This window comes from Plectropomus leopardus, chromosome 22 (genome assembly GCF_026936395.1).
Source record: "Plectropomus leopardus strain MGB_pleo_1.0 chromosome 22, ASM2693639v1, whole genome shotgun sequence".
NCBI lineage: Eukaryota > Metazoa > Chordata > Actinopteri > Perciformes > Serranidae > Plectropomus > Plectropomus leopardus.
In genome coordinates, this window is record NC_142197.1 from 23,530,814 (window position 1) to 23,556,810 (window position 25,997).

General features: G+C 38.1%; 2 protein-coding genes across 2 annotated transcripts; both read left to right on the plus strand.

The window, feature by feature from the left end:
* The first annotated feature begins 1,701 nt into the window (after positions 1–1,701).
* On the plus strand, positions 1,702–17,909 carry LOC121961223 (rab GDP dissociation inhibitor beta-like). The gene is made up of 10 exons (XM_042511127.2): positions 1,702–1,867; positions 8,985–9,092; positions 9,729–9,828; positions 10,965–11,099; positions 11,367–11,565; positions 11,691–11,822; positions 12,880–12,979; positions 13,072–13,243; positions 14,715–14,914; positions 16,821–17,909. The coding sequence occupies exons 1-10, from the start codon at positions 1,823–1,825 to the stop codon at positions 16,971–16,973; spliced, it is 1,344 nt and encodes a 447-aa protein (XP_042367061.1). The 5' UTR covers positions 1,702–1,822; the 3' UTR covers positions 16,974–17,909.
* A 1,982-nt stretch (positions 17,910–19,891) lies between these two features.
* On the plus strand, positions 19,892–25,988 carry asb13a.1 (ankyrin repeat and SOCS box containing 13a, tandem duplicate 1). The gene is given in 7 exon segments (XM_088072800.1): positions 19,892–20,036; positions 21,509–21,696; positions 22,984–23,053; positions 23,056–23,133; positions 23,208–23,342; positions 24,268–24,459; positions 24,531–25,988. Coding segments are annotated over 7 exon segments (864 nt in total). The 5' UTR covers positions 19,892–19,993; the 3' UTR covers positions 24,689–25,988.
* Positions 25,989–25,997: the final 9 nt, after the last annotated feature.

The window sequence follows — 25,997 nt, forward strand, 5'->3', positions numbered from 1 at the left end:
TCAGAGATGATTATAATTCTCAAATCCAATTTTAAATATTAAGTCATAATAATAGTTTGTCCCAAGCCCCCCCCTTTTCCGTAGACATTTTTCCCTAGCATTTCAGACTAATTTTCTAAACTACTGTTTTCTTGCAATTTGTGGGAATTTCTTTCACCACGCTGCTCCTTGCATTTGTCCCCCCTTAAAAAATGCACCATTTTTTCAGGGCTCAAAGGTTGAAATACTTGTGAAAGGTGTCTGAAAGCAGAAAAAGTGATGTCGTTCCAGGTTTCAAAGGGTTAATCCTTAACAAATTATAGCTTTTTCTAAGCTTAAGTGTTTTTCATGTAAAATCTTTACCTGAAAAGCTGTTTAATAAATGGCCTAGCATATGAACTCCATTGCTGTCCTCTGAAAAGTAGTCATTATTAATAAAAAAAAAAAAATTAAATTAAATTAAATTAAATTAAATTAAATTAAATTAAATTAAATTAAATTGAATTGAATTAAATTAAATAGTAGAGCCAGACTATTGGAATGTGTGGCTAAAAGGGATGTCCTCAACTTCCCTTTAAAAGATGACACTGTCGGGGCACTCCTAATGGCATCATGTAAGTGTCTCCAAAACGTTTTTTTTAAAAAGGCCTTACTGGTATTTGTGCAAAAGAGCCAGCCACTCTCATAAGTATCTCATCTGAAGAATGCTAAGCAGTAAGTAAGTTTAGACATGACTGGACATGCTAAAGATAAGCTCGCCTGCCTGTGTGTGATTTTGTCTGATTGTAGTTTGATCAGCCTGCTTTTTGATGTCAGATACAAAACAAAACAAAACCTAAGCTTTAAACAGTGTATGTATGCAAATGTGAATAAATAAATGTATGCAGTTCTAAGCTCCTGCATGATGTCACCTTTTAAAAATGTCATGTTTTCTGGCTGTAGATCCAGCCCCATAAAGACCGACTCAGTGACTAATACAGAGGCAAACTTTGTGAACATCACTGGGTTTACTAAACAGGCGTGTCGGCTGTGAATCCAGTCCACTATGGCAACACAAATAGTGACATGGGACTACATTACTCATCATTTTGGTTGTAGGTGGAATTCCTCATGTAAAGTGAGCTCATGCTAACATTGGTATTCAAAATATAACCCCAGTTCCAAAAAAGTTGCAGTGCTGTGTAAAATGTCAATAAAAACAGAATGCAATGACTTGCAGATGCTTCTTGACCTATATTTAATTGAATGCAGTACCACAAGAACAAATTCAAAATCAAATCCATTGTTCCAACTGATAAACGTGTTTTTTGTAAATATTCACTCAATCTGAATGTATTCTGAATGTATATATTATTTAGTTAGAAAAAACGGCATTTGAAGGTTTAAAATTCTGAAATCTAATGACTATTTGATATTTATGATTAGGAGTGATGGTTAAAAATGAACTCAGTTAAAGAAGAAAATAATATGTAAATATTTTTTAAAGCTTGCAAGTGCATCTTGTGCGCAGAGCGATAAGAGTGTGTAATATTAAAGCATATAACATAAACATAAAGGTTGAAATAGTAAAGACAGTATTTTCCATAAGGTTTTACATAGACTGCATATAAATATATATAAAGATAAGATATCTTTATATACGGTCTATGGCATTTTCCCTCAGGTACTGTCGTTTTCAAACGGACACTGTTGCGCCGCTTCTTCCAAGTGATTGACAGCTGGCAGGCCCCGCCCCTCCCGGAGCGCCTGACTGAACCGCAGCCCCAGCTTCACTCCCAGTCCCGCAGATCTCCATTTTCTTCTTTCTACTTATTCCGCTTCAGAGGAGTAAAGACTTGGAAAAATGAATGAAGATTACGACGTTATCGTCCTGGGCACCGGACTCACGGTGAGAGAGACTTCAACAATGCGCGGAAGTGAACTGCAACCTGTTACTAACGCAGTTAGCGCCTGACAGTTTGGCTTTGAGCTAACTAGGCCTAATCAGCGGAGCTAACGTCAGCGCTAAGTAGCTAGCTTAGCCGCTAACAGCGAGTGTGCGACTACCTGTTAGCTAATGGAAACTCTGAGCGAAGCAGCTAATGCTAACGGTTAGCATTGGAGAGATTAACGGTATAACTCTTATAATTTACACAAGACACTTTCAAACTCTCAATCTGCTGCTGTTGCCAGTAATTATTCTGTTAACTCTCAAATGAACATATTTTAGTGTACTTAAATAGTTTTTTTAAAAAGTTGGGTGCCATTTTGAGTCAAAATAAGATTATACGCGGATGATTAGTCTGCTAACGTTAGCCGTCCTAAATTAAGCTAACTAATTAGCCTTTCAGTAATAGTATAACGACGTGTCAGCTTCGCCGATAAATCTGTCGTGTGCGGTGTCGGTCAACTTGCACGTTGACCTTATTGCACTGCAATTTTATCATAGCAAGAAACTTATCTATCGACAATCGCTAAAAAGTCGTAGTAGCTTACTAACTCAAACTATGTTAAGTTTCCGATGTTCTGTCCGTGCGGTGGAATCAACAGGCTGTCGAGTAAAACGTAGTCGTCGTCGTCTTACAAGTTGAATAATAAATATATATCACAAAATTAACAAAGCCTTGAAGTAAGTTAAACGAGAATACATTTGATGAAACTTGCTGCTTGTGCAGAATAGCGTTATTACTTTGGACTATCGGCCAGAAACTTTAGCAATGCGTTGTTAACCTGTAATTAGATGTTAAAATTATTACATTGTTTTTACTTGTATGCTGAAAAGTTGATACACTACAGTAGAAAATTGTAGTTTAAAAGCTATTCCCATTTGTGCAGGGCTTGTTTACCCGGATATTACCATTGTCAGCATTAGCATTTACCATGCCTTTGTCCTTTAGACAAAGTAATACTTCCTGCCAGGCCTCCTGACTTACTGTCAGTTACACACGATTGAAGCATGAAATAGAAATACCATGGTATACTTCCTGTTAGCTCCAATGCACTTCACTTGTGCACTTTCGGGACTAGTACATAATAGTAGCTGTGATATTACATGCATCTCAGGATCGTCTTGTTGGGTTTCTCTCAATTGATATTTATTTATGACGGCAGATGAGATTGTGTAGCTTCAGGCTCAGAGCAGGCAGAGGTTGCAGGGCTAAAGCAGCTAGCAGAAAGTTGGTTGGTTAAGTTCTGGTGGGCAGGGTGTTGATTTAGCTCATGTTGGGTGTGGTTCCACCAAGACGGAGGAACCGAAAGTACACTGTAAGTACTCTGGAGGCTCAGTAAACCAGAGCTAGACCGAGTGCCAGCCAGCCTTAAGAGCCCTGCAAACTGCTGCACAGCGTAATTTCTCATGTTCTCACTTCCCTTTATATAAATCAGTGACTTCACTTCTGCATATCTGGCAGATTTCCTTTTACGTTGCACACTAGTATAAGCACTGTTTTGATTACCATTTCAACAAATAACACCGAATTATAATAATACCTAACTACAATCAAATAATAAACAGTGCAACTTACTATGTGTACATTATTTTACCCACATGCCACTAGAGAATGCTAACTGATTTTCCCTATTTTTTAACGTTTAAAACCTGAGGAAACTGGCTTGAAAAGCATGGGAATAAGGCAATGAGCAAAAGAAGAAATTACCCCAAAATATGTAATGAATAAAGATGAAAAGTCCAAGAAAATTAACTAAAACTTAGTTTTAAAAAAAAACATTTGAAAAAGGAAATTACCTGGAAAAGGTTATAAAAATTATAATAATTTTGTAACATAATTTTAATATGTAAGTATGATTATTAGCTATAAATAAACCTTTTCACGTGGCTTTATTTTTCTTTTTTACCTTCACATTTTTTCCTAACTTTTTAAAATAAATGTTTAAGTCTTCTATAATCCTGCACTCTGCGGAATATTTCTCACTAAATTGGTCATTGCTTTTGCTTTTTTTGCATGTTTTTAAAAGAAATCTCAGCAGTTTGCCTAGGGTTCAAGTATTTCAATACTTGTGTAACGCATCCGAAAGCAGCATATAAAACTGATGTCACTCCTAGTTGCAAATGGTTAACCTAAGGTAATTCCGAAGGTGAATATGTACAAGTTTATATTCTTATATGAAATCTTTTCTGCCACCGTAGGCATCTTTGTATGTCATTAGGTTAAGCGACTGGGGGATGGGGTTTCCCATCTGTCCACTACTAATGACACATGACGGGAGTGTCTTGGCACAGTAAATCAAACTGTACCTTGTTGCAGTCTGGTTCACATCATTATGGTGATCCCAAGTAAGCAGATTGTTGCCTGAAGAGGTGAGAAGTGTGTAGGGAGCCATTTCAGTGATTTAGGAGGTTGTGGGTTGATGAACATACAGGGACTGCAGTGATGGTTTTACACCAGTCAGTATATCTGATATTATTGATGGAAAACCACCACTGGTTCTTGGGGAAACATACATGATGGATATATCTATTTATCTACCAAAAACTACTAATAGTGCAGTGAAATAAAGTAAATAAACAATTACATGCTAAAAAATATTTGTGAGTTGCAGCTCTAAAGTTAAATAAACGGAAGTACATGAAGTATGGGCAGACAACATATAGAATATACTTGATGTATTGTGGTTTGTTCCGTGTGCAATGTAAAAACCACTATATTGAGCTCATCAAACATTTAGTATAAATGTTCACGTCATATTTGAAAGCCACCAGCTTGGGACTGACTTGAGCTTTTGCGTTCTCTCACTCTCTCCAGTGGCTCCCTCCGTTTCACACACACACACACCAAAAAAAACACAAACAAGAAACGTCATGTTTTTTCTCCAAACTCCCTTCTCTTTAGAGAGAGTGAACAGGCAAAGCAAATTTAAGTATTGCAGGGCTCCATATGCTACTATTAGTCTCATTTTGTGACAATTGCAAATTGCATATGTTCTGTTAATTTGTCTCCAGCTTACAGTGAAAAAATCGTGATGTTTAGAGGTGCAGCATTAATGGTTTTATTGTAGTTTGACCAGACAGAGCTCATGTTTTTGTACCTGCAGGGCTTCAGACTGTGACTAATTTGTTGCATTTTGTCATTGGAGCACAAGTGTGACTTGCAGATACTACTACTTAAAAAAAAAAACTTTATTACAACAATATTTTTTTTTCTGCATATTACAGCAGTTCTTTAGTTAACTTTATTATAACAATACTTAATTTTACTGAATTACAAAAGTGCATGAGTTAACTTTATTGTACCAGTACTTTATTATTTGACAGTTTCTACTGTATGTAACTTCATTGTAAATGCAGTTAACCCTTTAAAAACCGGAGCAAATAGGCTTTCTTTCAAAAACATTGGAAGAAGGCAATAAGCACAGATAGAAGAAATTACTCAATTTAGCAAGATTTTTCAAAAAAGTTACCTGAACATTATTTAAAAACTAATAAAACAACCACAAGGAAATTACATGGAAAACATGCTTAAAAATTGGAATATTTCTGTTATGTAATTTTCTCATAGCTTTTTAAAATAATTTTCTAAATCTCCTTATGTCTTGCAGTTTGTGGAACATTACCTACCTCATTGCCTTGTCACCCATATTTTTGAAAGAAACCGCACAAATTTGCTCAGGGGTCAAAGGTTTAAATGAAATACATTTGAAAGCAGCACAAGAAAAGTGATCTCACTCCAGGTTTTAAAGGGTTCATTTAATAGTTCTGTATTTTGGTTTACAGTAGTTTAGAGGATATATCATAATATTGAGGTATATGTCGTGCATCGCGATATAGCCTAAAAATATTGCAATAGCATTTTTTAAGCCTTATCTCTCATCCTTAAAATATAGTAAAATTGCTAATTCTTTTGATAGATATAGATAACTTCTGCATTCTCCTGTAAGAAATAGCCACTGCTATCTTTGTGCACATCAATGAGGAAATGGTATTAAAGTAAAGGAAATGGAAACAATGCTTGCATTCACTCACAATTTAAGAAATAAGGGAGGTTAGTCAGTGTGAAAGTTTTAGGGATTGGCAATTAAGTGAAGACCAAAACAATCGCTAGAAATGTATGAAACTTTAAGATTTGCATGACTAACTATATGTTGATGACCGTATACTTCTAAAATCAGCATTCCTCTGAAGCAACACATTCCCATCTCATTTTATAGGCCCATCACATGTTTTGCATGTAGAACTTTATTCTGCTGTGTCACAAAGATATTAATAAATCAAAGTCCAAAGTGGTGTGTTAGGAGTTTTCATTGTTGTAAAGTCAAAGCTAAGTATGCTGTGATTGCAGTTTCCTGTCATGTGCCTGTGTCTTCTTGAAGTGCAGAGACATGTCCAGCTCTTGCTTCTGTGCTGGACTTTGTGGCCTTTCACTGATTTTTATGGGTCTTAAGTGTTAAAAATTGAACTGGGACTTTGCCTTTGGTCCCGATGTTTTATAGTGGCCTAATTTTCTGCCTGACTGTCCATTGGATCAGTGTGTTTTCCTCTCTGTCAGCATGGGCACTGCTGTCTGGCTGAGGTAGTGATGACTAGGCTGCCCGGGGCTCTGTGTCAAAGCCTGTATTTATATAAGCAGCAGAAAGTCGGCTTCAGTCACATGTCAAACCAAAGTGACGGTGACACATCAGAACTCATGGGATTCATGTGTAGCCTGAATTTATGTCCATCAACGCAGTGGTATTCCGATTTCACTGCGTCATGTGTTATTTTTGGGAGGGCACCTATGCAGAAGCTAGCGTGGATGTTGCAGGATGTAGAGGAGTAGGTGTGTCAGTGAGGATATGTGGAGGCTAATGAGAGGTTTATTGAAATTTCGATTGGCCACATTTCCAGTAATCCTGATAGTTGCAATGTTGCCAGATATTATCTGACAAATTTATTCTAAAAAGTTAAAGATTAAAGCATCTATAGACCAAACTTCAAAGTTCATTTAATTTTACACTATGTGAGATTGGTTCAAAAAAGTAATAGGAACTACCATTAGCATTAGAGCCTAACCTAAAAAAAAAAAAACGTGATATTGATATATCGGTCATAATAATATTTAGCCTTTTTAATGGACGTAACTTTCCTTTTCTTTGTGGATAAAGTATGGAGACTACACATGTGCTCTGAAGTGTCATGGTGTGGTTCAGGTCAAAGAGAGGGTTGTTCTCAGTTAATTCTGTATTGAGGTGTCACACCTTTGACTTTTTTTTTTAGCATTTAACCAGTTCCCTCTATTAATACTTTTTTTTATTTACATCCACAGTTAGTGTTATTCAGAATTTGTTAAAGGCAGCTTTGATTGAGATTGATTTGGTCAATGCAAGTTTGATTTTAAAGATGAGTCATACTGTATGCTGACCGCAGTCACCTGTCAGGATTTTATTGTGTTCAGTAGGAGACCCAACAGGTTTAAGAGTGGAAGTGAGCCTTCATTTACATGTAATAGGTGTGCAGCATTGTTTTGCCTCTGAAGAGTCACACCAAAACAACAAAAGGACAAAAGGACATTCTCTGCGATAAGGGGAACGAAGGTGACATCACCCAGTGAAAGTTATGTTGGAGTGTTGTTTTTATGTCTCCATAAAACACGTCTTTTGCTCAAGAATTCATACGTATTATGTGACAAAATTTCACACAAATGTGTAACAGAAGAAAATTAAGTTGTTTTTTTTTTGCAAAATGACTTCTTGTCATGGGCGGCACGGTGGCTTTGTGGTTAGCACTGGTTCGAATCCCAGTTGGAACGGGGTTCGGTCCGGGTGGGGGCCCTTCTGTGTGGAGTTTGCATGTTCTCCCCGTGTCCGCGTGGGTTCTCTCCGGGGTCTCCGGCTTCCTCCCACAGTCCAAAGACATGCAGCTCAGGTTAATTGATGACTCTAAAATTGCCCTTAGGTGTGACTGTGAGTGTGTATGGTTGTTCGTCTCTATGTGTCGGCCCTGCGATTGTCTGGTGAACTGTCCAGGGTGTACCCCGCCTTCTGCCCGATGACAGCTGGGATTGGCTCCAGCCCCCCCGCGACCCTTACGAGGACAAGCGGTTACAGAAAATGACTGACTGACTGACTGACTTCTTGTCATTATTCAATGCTATAAGTCAGAAACACGGGGAGACATTTGTTCAGATACTGAATCTTGTGACACTAATCCTTAAACTGTGCTGACATTTAGTGATAAAACACTTGACACTTCCTGTATGATTCAGAACAGACATGGATGTTAACTCAGTATTGACTGGTTGGCCGAGGCATACAGGGTGAAGAGGTCGTCATTCTGGTTTGGCATGAGAGGGAAGTCATACAATGCAGCGCCGTACTGTAAGCTGTCATTCGATTGTAAAACTTGTTTTAAAGTCCACACAGTCACATGATGCACACAGTAATCGCATTATGGCCTTTGGTCTGTGTGAATTCCAAGCTCCGGCAAACATGCACATTTTCCCTCATCATAACCAAAGCTCTGAGACTAATAGCCATGTGAGAGCTGTAATTATCCTCCCAGCTCCACAGAGGCATGTCAGGCAGTATGTTGGTATTGGGTCCGAACAGAATTTCTGGATACACCAATGTCTGGTATTAATCAGTAGTGGATGAAGTACCTGAAAGCTGTACTTGAGTAAAAGTAAAAAAAATCCTACCAGAAAATGACTTAGAAGTTAAAGTCACCTATTAAAATACAGTAAAAGTCTTGTAGTATGTGATTTGGTCTGTGCTTGTGTATCAAAAGTAATTTTATGATGAAAAATAGTATTGAAAATAAAAGTACAAGTAAATGCTTTTAATTAAAAAGTACGCAGTCACAATTTTTAGTATTATGTTCATTTCTTACTGAGATACTGACTGAGATGCTTAGGGGAATTTTAGTGGGGTAAAAGTACACGTTTTATTTAGGAAATGAAGTGGAGTAAAAGTAAAAATTGACAGAAATATAAAAACTCAAGTAAAGACACCACATCAGTTGGATGTTCCATGTGTTTTTTCCCCAGCATCATGTGGTCTGATTCCTCTTCTGTTTTGTTTCTCCCCCCAAACAGGAATGCATTTTATCAGGCATCATGTCGGTGAAGGGGAAGAAGGTTCTCCACATGGACCGCAACTCCTACTACGGAGCTGAGAGCGCCTCCATCACGCCTCTTGACGATGTAAGTTGTGAGCTTGCTGGCTCAACTTTGTGACACTGGGGAGGTGAAATTGGTCTGAAAAGTGAAGCATAAAAATATGAGGAAGCAAGAGCTGCTGACTGTGTGTATATAAAACATGTAAATATTCACTTTGTACTTTAAATCTGATCTGATGTGATCTGCCATTTGAAATATTGCTATAATAACAATATGATTTTTTTTCTTATCACATTAAAAATAATACTGGTATTATTGTGGACAGTATGATATGACACACCCCGAGCATGTGCACTTTGCAGAGTAGAAAGGTGTCTACGCACATATTAATGAATGAGGCCCACTTTAATGGCCATGGGAGGTAGTCCTTGGATTTTTTTATTGTAATTTTTTTTAATACATGTGGACGCTTTATTCAACCTTTTTTTCTGAAACACCAAACAAACTTGTTGATTAACTACAGTCATTGCAGATTTAAAAGTTCTAACATTGCAGCAGTACTGGTAGTTGCAGTAGTACTCCCAAGACCTGTAAACAGACTTTGATGTGTAAAATCAATGATAGCCTTTCAATGGTTACTTTGTGAATTGGTGAACTTAAAATTAATTGTCTGTAGCTTTTGAGTCACATCTGTTTTTGATTTTTTTTGTCTCCGTAAAGCTCTACAAGCGCTTCGGCCTTCCTGGCAAACCTCCTGAGTCGATGGGAAAACCCCGCGACTGGAACGTGGACCTCATCCCTAAATTCCTCATGGCCAACGGTATTACTGATCCCTCACCTGCACATTACATACAGCTTCATCTTGTGACGGAAACCTCTGACCTTTAGCTGCAGAGTCCTTGCAAACAGATTCCAAACAGAGCTGAGCTTCAGCTTGTTGTTTGGGCTAATGTTTCATTTCTCAAACTCTCAGTATGTTTACATTCACAGTTCAGTAAAGCTATGATTATGGCTCAGTTAGGTCATTTAATTGCACTACTGTCTTTGTCTCAGTTCACAAGCACCGGGGGAGAATCGATTTATTAATGGAAGTACTGTATGTCTGACTTCAGCACGGATGGTGGAGACATGCCCTTTTTCAGCTAGATGCTATTGACCTTTATTACTTATACAGTCTGTGATATAGACTGAATCATAACCATTACTGTTTATTTTGAATAAATTTGAGGTAGAAAACATGTACATTTAATCAAACGGTGCTGAGTAAACTTGTTTTAAGCCACTTAAAAAATCAACATCAGTTTTCAGCATGGCCTACGCTATATTAAGAATATTTTCAGCGCTTTACCTTGCTGTCAGACAGCCCTTACCGACGGGGATGTGAAGCCGTTATATCAAAAACACCAGACCCCACTGAGAAAAACACTTATTTTACTCCACTGAATGGCGGAGTTTCTGTTCTACTGCTGCCTCCATCAGCTGTTGTGGAAGATAAAGAGGAGCAAATATTCAAATATAGTGAATACTTACATTGATAATGATTTTTTTTTTAGGTGGCTAAAATATGTTTTGCTGCAGCCCCGTCCACAGCAGTATAAGCAAACGTCATTGATTTTTGGGTTTAAAAAAGAAACAGTCCTCAATAGAACTAGATTTCGATCCCCATCCGTGGTTAAAGTCTGACTCAAGCGTGCACATGACGGGGGAAATCAACTTCCAGATCCATTATCAGGGTGTGTTATTTCTTCTTAGAGGCATTCAGTTTAGTACAATTTCAATCAGTCCAGTTTTACTCAGACTAATACAATAATTGGACTTTTTCCAAACACCATGCAAATGTACTGACTGTTCGATATTTAAAACATCTTTACGTAGCCCCGGGACGCCCAAGCAAGCACGAGCCTCATTTAGTGTTTTTGTGAAAGTAGCGCTGATGTTTGAATCTCTGTCCCTCAGGTCAGCTGGTGCGCATGCTGCTGATCACAAAGGTGACTCAGTACCTGGATTTCAAGGTGGTTGACGGTAGCTATGTGTACAGGAAGGGCAAAGTCCATAAAGTGCCCTCCACTGAGACTGAGGCTCTGTCATCGAGTGAGTTACCTGCGGATGCAATGGCAAATGATATAAAGTGATATAAAAAATGTGTAGACGGCTTAAAACCGTCAAAGAATTGTTTCTGATATATGCTGCATTTGTGTCTCTCTGCCTGCTCTAGTCCTTGTTTTAATCACTAATGTGGTTTGGGTCTAAACCTTAACACTCTGAGCTGCTGGTAGCATTAATGCTCCTCAGCTCTCTTTTCACTCTCGTTGTTGCTTTCAGCGTGGGTCCACTCATAGCCTTAACTGTCTCCCTAAGGTCTCTTGGGATTGCTTGAGAAACGGCGCTTCAGAAACTTCCTTTTGTTTGTCACCAACTTCGACGAGAACGACCCCAAAACCATGTGCGGCTTTGACCCACAAAAGACAAATATGAAGACAATTTTCCAGTATTTTAAACTGCAAGCGGACACCATAGACTTCACTGGCCACTCCCTCGCCCTCTACCGTACAGACGAGTAAGTGGTCTTTCTAGTTGTTTAATGCATTTTATTTTTGTAATACTTTCATTGCATTTAATTGTGACTGACCATTGAACATTTTATTAAGTTTTGAATGGTGTCTTTCTCTCTCTCTTCATCAGTTACATGGAACAACCTTGCATTGAAACGATAAACAGGATCAAGCTTTACAGTGAGTCACTGGCCAGATATGGCAAGAGCCCGTACCTCTACCCACTGTACGGCCTGGGAGAGCTGCCACAGGGGTTTGCCAGGTAGGGGACTCTACCTTCAACACGCATATGTATAATAGTTATATGTAGCACTGTGTCATATCTTAATGTAGGCTAAATAAGTAGAGTTCTGAGAAGGACTAGGTGAAGACATTTCACCTAAAAGCAAAGGAACTTAACTAAAGGTCCCTCTGCGTCATTTGTTTTTTCGTTTTTCAACTCTTTCGTTATATACACATAGAAGTGGTTTACATCATCTGGCTTTGAGAACACTTTGGAAAACCATTTTCGGTAAACATGGTTTGTCTCTGCATCTACAGATGCAAGTTCAGACTCTACCATGCAAACCAAAGCCACATATCAACAACAGAGGTGTAACGGTTCACAAAATTCACTGTTGGGTTCGACACGGTACAGTGGTGTCACAGTTCAGTCCCAACTTTTGTGGAACGTGTCGCAGGCATGTAATTCACAAGGAAATAAAGTCTATCAGTAAGAACAGGGTCGGATAAGATCATGTAAAATTCACGGGGCCAGCTGTGTCTCGCAGCAAATAGGTTAGCTGAGACAAAAGCAACTTTTTTGTCTTTTAGTAAATAAATATTTAACTTTCTACCGCTCCTAAAAGCGGAGGCTCTCGCTGTCAGCCTTACACGTCTTTGCTGTGGCCATACCTGCTACCTAGCAAGATATGTGTGAGTTTTTTAATTGTTGCCACTTTGCCCATGCCAAGTTCATGGTGTTTGACTGTATGATAGTGCTGCCGTTGTAAAGTGAATGGGAAAAAATGCAAATTGAACTGGCTTGATAAATCATTAGTGAGCGGCAGGTTAAAACATAGAAGATTTTGAGAGACAAGCCACAGGCCATTTAAAATAGTTTGGCGGGCCATGATTGGCCCCTGGGCCGGACTTTGGACAAGTCTGAGTTAGAACATTAAATAAATTGTCTGTGTACTGTATTCAACTGGATATAGTTCAATAAGGAGTTGCACATCATAGCATTCTGTTTTTATTTACGTTTTAAAACAGTGTCCCAACTTTTTAGTGGTTGTAATTCTCTGTAGCTCACTGATCATTCACTCGTGTTTCCATTCCAGGTTGAGTGCTATCTACGGAGGGACGTACATGTTGAACAAGCCCATTGATGAGATCGTGATAGAGAATGGGAAGGTGGTGGGAGTCAAGTCGGAGGGAGAGGTAAGCATTTCGCTCTCAAATGTGTTGGGATTCCTCCGTTAAAACGTGAATCTTTCGTTGGCCTTTGAACTTCTGCTGTTTGCCCAACACAGATGGCCAGGTGCAAGCAGCTGATCTGCGACCCCAGCTACATTACGGACCGCGTCAACAAGGTGGGTCAGGTGATCAGAGCCATCTGCATCTTGAATCACCCCATCCCCAACACCAACGACGTCAGCTCCTGCCAGATCATCATCCCCCAGAATCAGGTCAACAGGAAGCATGGTGAGTGCAAGCAGGAAATGAGCAGATGACGTCATTGTATTTCATTCCTTTATTGCCTTAACTAAAACACGTCTTGAAGAAATATATAATGTCCTTATCAACACTAATTGCTCTGTGAATGCCTGATGAAAAAACAGATCTTTTGCAGATAGGCAGAGGCAAAGGGGGTTTAGAAGTAAATAGCAATATCGAAACCCATCAGATGATGATTTAGCCCCTTGAGGAAATGTCTGGGGTTCTGGAAAACAGAAATCCAGGCCTAGACTTCCTCTCTGTTGCACTGGTCATTGTTCACAGTCCAACTTGCAACTTGAGATGCGAGAATGGAATTTAGAGGTGACTATTTGCTATACACATATATCTGCATATGAATGTAGACAAACACAAAAAAACAGAGTTCATGAGGGTTCTTAAAATCCTTGAAAGTTTGTGAATTTAAGGAGAAACATTTTTAAGTTCTTGAAAGTTTTTGAAATAGACATGGGTCATTGACTGTATTTTTTGCAAGAAAAGAAATTGGAAGTTCTTTTGATACACACCTTCAAGCCTCACTCTCTTTTTAAGAGTCTGTGAGCTTCTGTAAAGTCTGCTACTTCTCATTCTAAAAATTCTCACTATTGTAATCGTAAAAAAGTATCTGCGTTTCAAACAATGCCATGTTGAAGTCCTTGAATTACAAGGTAATTGGGCCAAAACATCTTTGAAAGGTCCTTGAATATGATGCGTAAGGCGGTGTGGGATACACAAATAACAAGCTAAATTGTCATCAGATTGCATTTTGGCCAAACAGGGCTGAGCATCTGTACTTGAGACCTTTTTAAGTTATCGACTGTAATAACCCAGAACCCAAGTAGTACCGACACTTCTCCAGTCATACCTGTATTTGATCCTCTCTGCGCTGGGAGTCTGATCCAGGATCATCCTGACTGTCCCCCGGATCAGATCAGATTGATCCCACTGCGTGCTCATTGTGTGGAAGTGTCGGGCTTAGAAGAGTTTAGGACAAGGGCAAAATGTTCATGGTATGCACTTAAAATGGTTTCAAAGTGGTAAATTTAGAGGGAAAAACTCAAACATGTACTGCCAGAAAGTCAGGTGACATAGTATAAAGAGCGACACAGTCTATGTATAGAGTGAGAAGTGTTTGATGAATGGGTTAAGCACGGCACTTATATACAGGAGACTGGTAACTGGGACTGGTCTGGTCTTATGTGAGACTTGTGTGAGTTTGGGCTTACTGTTTTCAGTTAGGATGTCTAAAGCTGAATGCTCCATCTGTACATAAATTTTAGCCTAATAGACCCTTTACATTTCCATGTTGCTAGGACACCGAGGAATATACACCAGCATGTAAATGTTATTGTTGGCTATGGATAACTGGGTGCTTAAAGCAACTGCCGAACGTTGAATAATGTTTTAACGCATCCACAGGCAAACCACCAGACATTAACGCTAAGTTTTTGGTTTCCAGACATCTACGTTTGTATGATCTCCTTCGCTCACAACGTGGCAGCCAAAGGTAAATATATCGCCATTGCCAGCACCACGGTGGAGACAAACGACCCCGAGTCGGAGATCAAGCCAGCCCTGGACCTCCTGCAGCCCATCGAGCAGAAGTTTGTCAGCATCAGTGACCAGTATGTCCCCACTGACATTGGCACAGACAGCCAGGTAAGAGCAACGCAGCACATCCACTAGCTAACATCATATAAGCAGCGTTTCCATGAAAAGCTTTCGGTATAGTACCTGTGGGACCAAAAGTAATAAGTTTGATGGTGTAGCAAGATCCGAGGTCTGTGTAGCGTTTCCACCACAGACAGTACTCTTACATGTAGGTGGGGTTGTTGACACACTGCTCCGTCCAGTAGCGCTCGCTGTATTTCCTTTTTCACTGGTGACACAGAGTGAAGTCTACACCCCATTTATTGCCCAGAACAAAAAACTTTTCCAGAACAAAAAAGAGCAGGCTGGAGTGAGACTTGCTTGCAATGGGATATTTCTAAACAGCAGCTTTGTGTATTGGCTCAAGAGCAGGGGTTTAGCACTGCCTGACAAGATGCTGCGAGGCGTTTTTGTTTTTTTTCTCCAAGTGAATATTAGAAGTTCACACAATCAGTACAGTTACTTTGAATTTTTTAACACTTAAAGATCCAATCATTACTTCAAGTGTATATCCTCCAACATTACAAGTAAACGGCAAGTTGCCGGCAGTCGGCCCTGTGAAGTTAACTAATGTATGCAGAAGTTGTCATGGTATGAACATTGGTTAAAGCAGCCACAGCTCAGTCCTGAGCACAGAGTATTGATTTTCGGCACCCTCCTTTTAGTACCGAATTGGTGTGCTAGGTACCCTAAGCAGAGGGTTAGGGTCCAAAAAGGGTAAGATTCCAAAGGTTCAAAGGGACCATCCACTACTTTTCACAATTGAAACAACAAAAATGTGAACTGTAAGTTAGCTCAAATACTGAATTGACTGTTGGCCATAATCAGGTAAACGGGCTTTCTGAATGAATGTCTGTACCCTCAGCCAAAGTTGAGTCATTGTAACTCATGAATTTGCCCTCCGTGTTGCTGTTAGATCAGAAAATGCCACCCGTGCACCACTGTGCTGTTTTGCTGCCGTTATATGTGAGCAGGGAAAGTTGTGTCAGCAAAATGTCCTTCACAGGAAACACTTCTGTGGCCTGGTTCCTTCCGTTTGTAAAGACAAAACTCTGTTGCCGTTTCAATCACAGAACAATCACTGTGATGCACAGTGATTGTTCTCTATGAAATGGCAGCCTGTGCATTTTCAGGCCTTTTCATACCTGAAAGTCCAAACTAAGGTTTGCATTTTATTACATTGGATACATTTGATCAGGTTTGTTTGAGTTTAACATTGCAATAACACGAGTGGACTTCAACACAGCAATCCTTTTTCCTGTCGTCATCACCTATGCAGGCTGCGCCTATCAACATTTGATATTGATTGGTTTAGACGGGCTCTCCTGTCCTCGTGTAGCCCCTCTTGTATCCTCTTGTAAGATACTTACTTAACTTACTATAAACCAAAGGAAATCAAAGTTTCAGCACACAGCACAAGGACACTCACTTGACATTCTTTTGTCATCTTACATTACACCTTTAATGTTATTTTTTGACAGCTTACATCACACTTTAATGTGATTTTTTTTGACAGCTTACATCACACTTTAATGTGATTTTTTTTGACAGGTTACATCACACTTTTAACATATTTTTTGCATGCCTCCATGAAAAACAATGAACATTTAATCACAGCAAAACTATATCAAAATATCTCTTAACAAACTGTCACACAACTGGTGCAGTATTATCCAAGTCTGATTTATCAAGTCGTATGCCGAGTCCCTGTTCAACGAGGCCCCAAATCAATCAACAAGTCAACGTGTTTGCTGTCTTCTGTGGAGACATGCAAAGAAAAGTAACTTTCTGACTAACTTTGTGGGTGAAATAAAGCTTTAAGAGTCAAGGTTGCATTTTAACCTTGACTGGTTATCTCTCTCTCTGTGCGCTGACAGACAACTCTGACCTTTATTTGACTTTGTCTCCCCTCTAGATTTTCATCTCCAAATCTTACGATGCCACGACTCATTTTGAGACCACCTGCGACGACATCAAGGACATCTACAAGAGGATGACGGGCGCAGAGTTTGACTTTAACGAGATGGAGCGCAAGAAGCAGGACACCTTCGGCGACGCCGTCGAGTAGAGGCGAGGCATCCGCGACACTCCCGATTATCAAAGACAACGCTGCCGACAACTGAAATCTTACAAAAAAATAGAAAACCTACACAAAAATGTACACACCAATGGGCTCGCTGATCATCCGAGTATATGGTTTTTGCCCATTGAGGAAGTTGATATATAGAGAAATGATATAGTATTGTTGGATAGGGTTCTGGGAGGGAGCTTTCTCAAATTCAGAGGGATGTTGCACTAATACACAGTAATAATAACCCGACATTCTTCTGCTTCATCATGCTGAGATGATGCATTGTCCAAAGATGCCAAATCACATGATTCATAATCAATAGTTATCTTACAGAGTGGATATATGTGTATTCGGGAGGGAGGGAGGGGGTGGGGGTTCAGTTTTTCTGTCATTGTATAAAAAGCGTTTGGAAGATAAATATCTATACATCAGTTATTGGTCTCTACAAGTATTTTTTTAATGTCAGAGTGAGAGAGAGAAGTGGCTTGGCTTTGCGTCTGAATCATTTGAGTAACGGAGTGTTTTTGCATAGAACGTGGCGAGCACACTCAGGTCCAGCAACAAGCAGACATCCGTGCGAGGCGTCAGCCGTTCAAGCACGTAAAGGCTGTTTTTGTGTCTTTTCACTCAGACACACTAAAAAGCCAAGCCACAAGTCCAGCTTAAACTACCCAAACCCAACAGCTCTAGCTACAATAACACATATTTTAGTTAGTGTATCATGCAAAGTGATGGGAGAGCCGAGCATTAACAGCGAGATTAAAGGCGAGAGTGGTTGACTGTAATTGCTTAAGAAGGACCAAATGTGTACTGCAGCAGTATTGAATTGATGAGAGCCCTGTGATATTGTCTAGAACAACTTTAAAAAAAAATCCTCTTGGGCTCAAATGATTTCTGTACTGCAAAGTAAAAACAACTTTGTCAAAAACCAAAGCTGTGTTTGATCAGTTTATTTTCTCTTACAGAAAGTGTGTGAATGTGTGCAACACAAGGGAAATACCCTGCACTTTTACTGAGGGTGAGGCTAAATGTGGGTCATTCCTGAACTTAAGACTCACCCACAAAAAGAATTACTGACTAATATGTGATCTCAGGTTATTGTAGTGCTACCTAACCATCTGCACCTGGAGAATCGTTGCATCATGATGGACTTTTGGGGAGTTTCAGGCTGTTTGTAGTGTTGTTATTGTATCTCCTGTTAAGTTTGAATTTATATCACAGATAGCAACATTTTTTGGCAGTTTGAGATTTCTTAATTGTTACCGAATCATAAACGCTTTTTAAATAAACCAATGCAGAGGTGATAAGTGTGTGTGGAAATTAACTTTATTTCTTTGGAGATGGGTGTTGTGGATAATTGAATTCCTGCACCTTAAAGGAGACAAAGCAAGTGGCGTGTGTGTTGCTTTTTAATCAGTTTGAGATTTCTGCCGTAATCTTAAAAAGTAAAAGTATTCAAAATGCTAAATGATGTTGCAATCTGATAATTAGAAACTAGGGGAAAATGCTTAATGTATTTAATCTTATGATTATTTTTTGAGAACTAATAGAATAGTCATACTGAAGATGCAGAGGCAGCATCATGGAAAAACCTGAAAGTTCTTGGGGAGTGTTTTTTAGAGAGGGGAGGGGTGGTGCAGAAATGGGAGGCATGTAAATTTTTTTTTTTTTAAGAACAGGGTAATGACTTATGTTTTCTTATTTGGCTCAGGGGAGGGCATAAGAATTTAATCTTTGAATTTTGTGTTTATTTTACTGCTGATTTATTTTAAAAAAAAACATGCCTTCATGTCTTCTTCAATAATTGCCAATATAATACCAATTATTATAGCCAGAAACTGTAAAAACATAAATTATCAAATCATTTTTCATATTTTCAGTGGTGCTTGAACCTTTTACACACTGGGGAGTGCTTGTGTTTTTTAAATTTTGGCTCAGAGGAGGAGTATACAGATTTAGACGGCTGTGTTTTGTATTTATTTTTCTGCAGATTTTAGGAGAAAACACGCATGCTTTCTTTAAAAAAATGCCAAAAAGACACCATTTATCATAGCCAGAAACAGAACAAAAATAAATAAATAAATTAGAGATGGGTTTTCACAGTTATCTTAGTAGTTGAACCTTTTAGGCACTGTGGAGGACCAGGGGAGGGAGAAATTTAGATGGCTGGATTTTATATTTATTTAACCACAGATATTTAAGAAAACATGCAGGTTTGGAAGGCATGTTTTCTTCAAAGATCGCCAAAATTACGCCATTTATCATCGCCAGAAAGTGTAAATAGAAATTATCAATGGGACACATTATGTGGGAAGAAAGCCATAAATCCCCCACTCCCAAAAAACAACCAGAAAACAAAAAACAAAGAAACAAAAATAAAACAAATCTGATCTTTTTTCATCAAAATCACTTCTATATGTCTCATTTAAGATTATGCTTCACGCTAACTAACCAGACGAGTAAAAAGACAGCAGTTTTCAACTGATTTCGTCCTCAGCTTTTAACTGTCAGTCATCAAAGGGTCAGTTTTTGAAATCTGGAGGGAGGGGTCATGCACTTTCCCCCACTCACCCTGGGAGGCTCAAGGAAACATATTTGCACCTTCAGGGAGGGTCACAATAAAAGCAAAGTCAAAGTCACACCCCAGCCCCCTTTGTCTTCTGATAAATACATAACAGTCCCTAAATGTTTTTTATATTTGAAACCTGGAAGCTCACCACCCTCTGCTTTCATGGTAAATTTTCAAGTTCTGAGAATGAGAAATATGGTTTCTATTGTAATTAGGTAGAACAAATGAAATGTTAAAGCCTGGTTAAGTACATCATTTATCTCATGAAATCTAATACATGATAATCCTGTTTTAGTTATCAACACAGTTGCAGCACAGGAAACGGCACACCTGTAAACTACGACTCCCATAATCCTCTGCTGCATCTCCGTTCGACACTTGCAACGTTAGCATAAATGTGTTTGAGTCCTCTCAGCTGCAGCCAGCAGATATGTTTTACCGGTAAAACATGGAGGTGACAGCCGCCCGCCGGTCGTTTCTGTGTGATATCGGTGAGCGCCGTTAATGATGTTCACAACAGCAAATGTTAGCTGCCTGAAGAATGTAAAGAATGGCGGTCGTTCTTGTTGACGTCGTCGAGTTAATCATATTAGCTCGTGCACTGCTCGTGACTGTCACTTGTCGTGTCATATATAGATATATAAAAACATTCATAAAACCGTGACTGTGACATTCAGGCGATTGAGTTAAAGAAGGCTACACGACATGTATCCTAAAACAGTTGTTGCTTTATAAAAAGTTACAAAATATTGTTGAGGTGAAGAAACTCTACCATGGTAAACGCATAAAGCAGTTTCTGTGAGTAACTAAGTAAACAGCTAATGTAGCTAGCTGCCAAAACGACCATAATAATTTTAGCTAATAGTAATAGTTTTAACGGTCTTAATTGGAGTTTTCAATTATAACAGATATTACATATAAAAAAAAAACCATGGCAGCAAATATGATGTACAACAAAATGAAAAGGCACACCAAAACCAAACAAAAACAAACCAAACGGAAAAAACAATAAAATATGATAATAATAACAACAACAACAACAACAACAACAACAATAATAATAATAATAATAATAACAATAGTAATAGTAATAATAATAATAATTCATTTATAAAATAAAAATAAAGCAGAGATGAAAAACAGATTGTTACAGGAGTTACAATGTACATAAATCTCGAAGATTACATGGGCTACAACATTTAATATTCTTATTTCCGATTACGACCCCACACTCTTTGGTTTTATTGGTATTTATCAACTCTCTCCTTACCAAAGACCCATTTTTGTCTTTTTTTTAGCACACATAAGACATTTATCCTGCATAAGAACATTTTAATTTAAAATTTAAAAATTTAAGTAAAATATAAAATAAATTCTAAAAAAAAAAAATCAAAAACCCTTTGAAACCTGAGAATTGGTGTGATTTCTTTCAAGAACATCAAAAGAGAAAATGACCGGAAATTAGCAAGATACTTGTAAAAAGAACAGGAAAAATAAAATAGTAAAATAAATTAGTAAAAAAGAAAGAAAGAAAGTAGAAAAACAAGGCAAACAAGACTTGGAAACACTTCTTAAAAACTAAAAGAATTCCATAGCATAATTTTAAATATGTAATTTTGATAATTATAAATACTGTTTTTCCTAAACTTTTTTTTTTACCTAACTTTTTTTAAAAAAAAAAAAACTCTATATCTTCTATTTTTTCAATTTGTGGGGCATTTCTTACCAAATTACTCATTACTTTTTTGCCCAAGTTTTCGAAAGAAATTTCACCAATTTGCTCAGGGCTCAAAGGGTTAAATGCTTGTGAAAGGTGTCTGAAAACAGCATGTGAAAAATGATGTCACGGATTTATTGAGTAACTTGTGTGAAATATCAGCTTCATAAAAATCTTTTATACTTTGTGCAACTTGTGCCAGAGTATGTGAATATCCTGTTAGTAATGTGTCTCTGTCTGTGTCAGGTTTCTGGGCGGATCGCACCGCCCTGCATGAAGCGGCGTCCCACGGCAGAGCCCTGCAGCTCAAACAGCTGATCGAAAGTGGAGCATCGGTCAACATGGTGACGGTGGACAACATCACTCCGCTCCATGAAGCGTGCATACAGGCTCATCCAAACTGTGCCCGGCTGCTGCTGGAGGCCGGAGCCCAGGTGAGATAAACCCCCTTTACAATTCCGACCCCTACCTGTGGAGGGCCAAACCTGACCGTGTAGATATGAAGAAATGCAAAGCCTAAATAAACGAGGACACCTTATCATAAACGCTGCTGTAAAGTGATGCAATATAATACAGAATAAATATTACCATTGTGACGTTTGTGAAGCAACCCACAGTCTCAAAGGTCACCATGGATTTGGGTCAACACCACTCTGACACACATAAAAATTAACATTCAGATCATACAGTTGTTAACCCTTAGGGCCCACTTTAATATTACACACACTCATATAGCTCTTTGCACAAAAAAAGATTTAAAAAAAATATTTGCAATATACTACAGTTGTACTAAAGTGGATTTTTTTTATTATGACAGCCTAGAATATGTCAATGACTTGCAGCAACATTAATTTTATATATTGTTATTTTTCGTGCAGAGTCAAATGCTCACACTCGTGCTCTGCACGCAACATGTGCTTTTCAAAACAAGACTATAAAAAATAATATCTATTAATATGATTTTATACTGTCGTTGAGTTAAGTTTTTTTTCTAAACTGACATCAGTCCTAGTCACGAACATCAAATATTCATTAATTTTCAGAATTTAAACCCATTCAATGCTATGTTTTTGTCATGATGCCACTATGTTTTTAGATGAAAAAAAGGGAAATTTTCAATATGCTATGCAAAGTAGATTTTTGTTTATTATCACAGACTGGGATATGTCAATGATATGATATGTCAAGCAGCAGCATTGATTGTGACAGTGCACCTCTTGGAAATAGCATGTATTTTCTCCATATGTCAAACATGGAGGTGGGAAATAATAAAAAAAAATATAAATTACAAGGCAAAATCCCAGAATGACACCCAGAAATAATACAATGCATATTTTTATGCTTTGATGGCTGTGGGTTTAAAAATGTCAGTTTGAATGGGTTTCAATTGAGCATTTTTTGCTCCTTACAGTATGAATGTAACAATTTAGTTTCCACTGTGTATTTGTATTTTAAGAGCTGAGCTGGAAGTTGACAGATTAAACAAAAATACACAGTCTTGCCAAAATGTATGCCATATGCATGAACACAGCCAAAATGATCAAAAAATGAAAAATGAAAAGTGCATAAAATGCGCCAAACAGCCCCTATGGGTAAATAATATTATGTCTGCCCAGTTTTCACATTTGCGATTGTCTCCAGTAAGTGTGATGTGCCAATAGAATTTTGACAATAATGTAAATCTGTATGGAAACAGTGAATTGTTGTTGTGGTTGTTCCAGGTGGATGTACGGACCATCCACGGCAGCACTCCTCTGTGTCACGCCTGTGCTTCTGGCAGCCTGGAGTGTGCAACGCTGAGTACGGAGCCAAAGTGAACCCGTCCCTCACAGCTCTCACCGCCTCGCCGCTCCACGAGGCCTGTATACGAGGTAAAGCAGCGCTGAGGCGGCGTTCAAACCTCCATCAGACCTCCTCACTGTCTAAAACTCTGCATTCCTCTCAGGTAGTGTTGACGTGGTGAGGCTGATGATCGCCAGCGGTGCCCAGCTGGAGGCTAATGATGTCCACTTTGGTCCCCCGCTCCACATCGCCTGTGCTAAAGGACACATAGACTGTGTCAAGGAGCTGCTCAGTGCAGGTCAGCAAGTGTTAACCCTTTGAAATCTGGAGCGACATTAGTTTTTCTTCATTCAGATGCCTTTCACAAATATCTAAACCCATAAAGCCTGAGCAAATAGGTTAAATTCTCTTCAGAAACATTGGGAAAAAGGCAATGAGCAAATTGGTAAAAATTTGTAAAAGATGAGGAGAACACCACCTGAATTTTTTTTTCTAAGAGAATAAAAGAGAAAGAGAGACAGAAACAAATTTTAGAAAATTATTAAAATTGAGAAAATGTCCAGAAACTAAATTCATAATTATTAGAATTATATATTTAAAAATTATCATACAAAATAAAATTAGTAGAAAACTACCTAAAAACTATCAAGAAAAGAAAAGAAAAAACAAACAAGGAAATTACCTTTAGAAGTTCTAAAAATAAAAATACGATAAATTATATTATATATACACGTAATTTTATTTTGGGTTTTTTTTTTTAGCATTTTTAAGGTAATTTCCTTTTGAGTTTTTGTTTTTTGCTTTTCTTGCTAATTTCTAGGTAATTTTCTTGTAACTTTTTACTAATTTCTTTTCAGTTATTTCAGAAGTCATTTGTTTTCAAGCTGCTCATTGTTGTACCCTCATATTTAGAATAGAATACATCAGTTTGTGCATTTTTTTAAGAAAAGAAAGTCAAAATTCTCTGATTCCAAATATGAAAGTTGCCCAAATCTAACTAAAAAAAGAAGCATTTCTGTGTCCACATCGACTACATTTTGAAAAAGAAAAATTTACCACCAAGAAAACAAAATGAGAATGCAGGATGGTTCTTGTCAGCTGTAATAACACTGCATGAGGGTGGAATTTTTTTTTTCTTTTTTTATGAGGGCTGCCAAAATATTCAGATCATCTCAGCCATAAATCCCAACAAACATGCCTCAGCTCATCCCTCCTTCCTGCAGGTGCCAATGTGAACTCAGTCCGCTTCCATGAGATAGCTCTGCACCACGCAGCCCGAGTCCACATGGTGGACATGATCGAGCTGCTGCTGGAGTTTGGAGCCAACGTGTACGCCAGCGACAACCTGGGAAAAAAGCCCGTAGACTACACGTCCCCTGCGTCCCCCGCTCACACCTGCCTCTTGTTTTATGAAAGTGAGTGCATTCACAGTTTCAGAGTCTTTTGCTTTTAAATTGTGATCGACGGAAAGCTTTTCTTGTTGCAGGTAATCCTCTGAGCCTGCAGCAGCTTTGCAGAATCACTGTGAGGAGGATGCTGGGTACCAGAGCCTCAGAGGTCATAGGTCAGCTGGACGTATCCCACCGCATCCACAGCTACCTGCAGTACTGCGATCATCCTGCATCGCTAAAGAGTGACACATGAAGGGATTTCTAAGCCCCTGTGAGAGACTGCTGTTTGAATTTTAGAGTTATCATCTCCAAAAAGAAGCATCACGAACAACATCTGCTTAGAAGTCAAAATAATTGAGGTTATCCACCATTTTTAAGCATTTGAACCCTGAGAAAATTGGTTATATTTTTTTGAAACATTGGGGAAAAAGGCAATGACTAACTTGGCAAGAAATGCCCCACAAATTCTAAGAAATTAGTAAAAAGTGACTAGAAAATTGCCTAAAATAGTTTAAAAGGCATGGGAGGATTATTAGAATATGACCCCCCCAAAAATGGGAAAGAATATATAATTATGTTAATATTATATTCAAAATCATGTTACAGAAAAAAGTATAATACAATTTATCAAATAAATACATAATATAGCAGCACTTTTAGGACATTTTCTTGTTTGTTTTTGTTTTTTCACTTTTTTTGTCTATGCAAATATTCAGGAAATTTTCCTCTAACTTTTTTTACTGATTTGTTTTGCAAATTTTGGTCCACATTTTTGTTATGGTGCCTGTTGCCTTACAATAACAACAACAACAACAATTATGATAATAATAATAACAATAAAAATAATAATAATTTTATTATACAGCACCTTTAAAAACTGAAATTTACAAAGTTCTTTAACAGTAAAAGCAAATGCAGACAATAATTCAACAAGCATGCCAAACAGAGAAAGGTCCAGAACAGTCAACAAAAAGGCAGGAACAAAAACAATAACACAAAATGTAAACAAGAATAAAGCAAATAAAAAGAATAAAAGTGAACAGGCAGATCTCCAAAGGCAGCTAGATTAAAAGAGCTTTAGGAAATATAAGAATAAAAGGAACAAAACATGATAAATATGATATAAGAAGACAACATCTCATCAGTGGGGATTAAACAAAAATAAGATAAAAACATGAATAAAAGTTAGATGAACGACTAAATAAATGATAACACGAAAAGATGGTAAGAACAGGACTTCAGAAGGATAAAGAAGGGCTAGATAGAGAAGGAACAGCAAAATGACTGAATAGAGGAAGAGAGATTAAAAAAATGAATAAATAAATAAAGCCCTCTCCCAATGTTTTTTTTTTTTTTCAAAGCAAACCAATTTGCTCAGGTTTCAAAGGATTCATGTATGTTATGTCATGTCAATTTAGGCTTGATGTCATCATTGCTGCTAAAATGTTGTAGTATTGTACAATAATATTGTGTATCATATTGCTTTATTTATGCTGGCACAAAAAAGTGTTTTGTCAAAGGTCATTAAATAGCATATGTGGTGTAAAAAAAAACTACAAGTC

Bases quoted from the DNA above. Each gene is read 5' to 3' on its own strand.
- LOC121961223 (XM_042511127.2), top strand. From the start codon at position 1,823: ATGAATGAAGATTACGACGTTATCGTCCTGGGCACCGGACTCACG. The intron at 9,829-10,964 runs GTATTACTGATC...TCTGTCCCTCAG, and splicing joins TAAATTCCTCATGGCCAACG to GTCAGCTGGTGCGCATGCTG. The intron at 11,823-12,879 runs GTAGGGGACTCT...TTTCCATTCCAG, and splicing joins CTGCCACAGGGGTTTGCCAG to GTTGAGTGCTATCTACGGAG.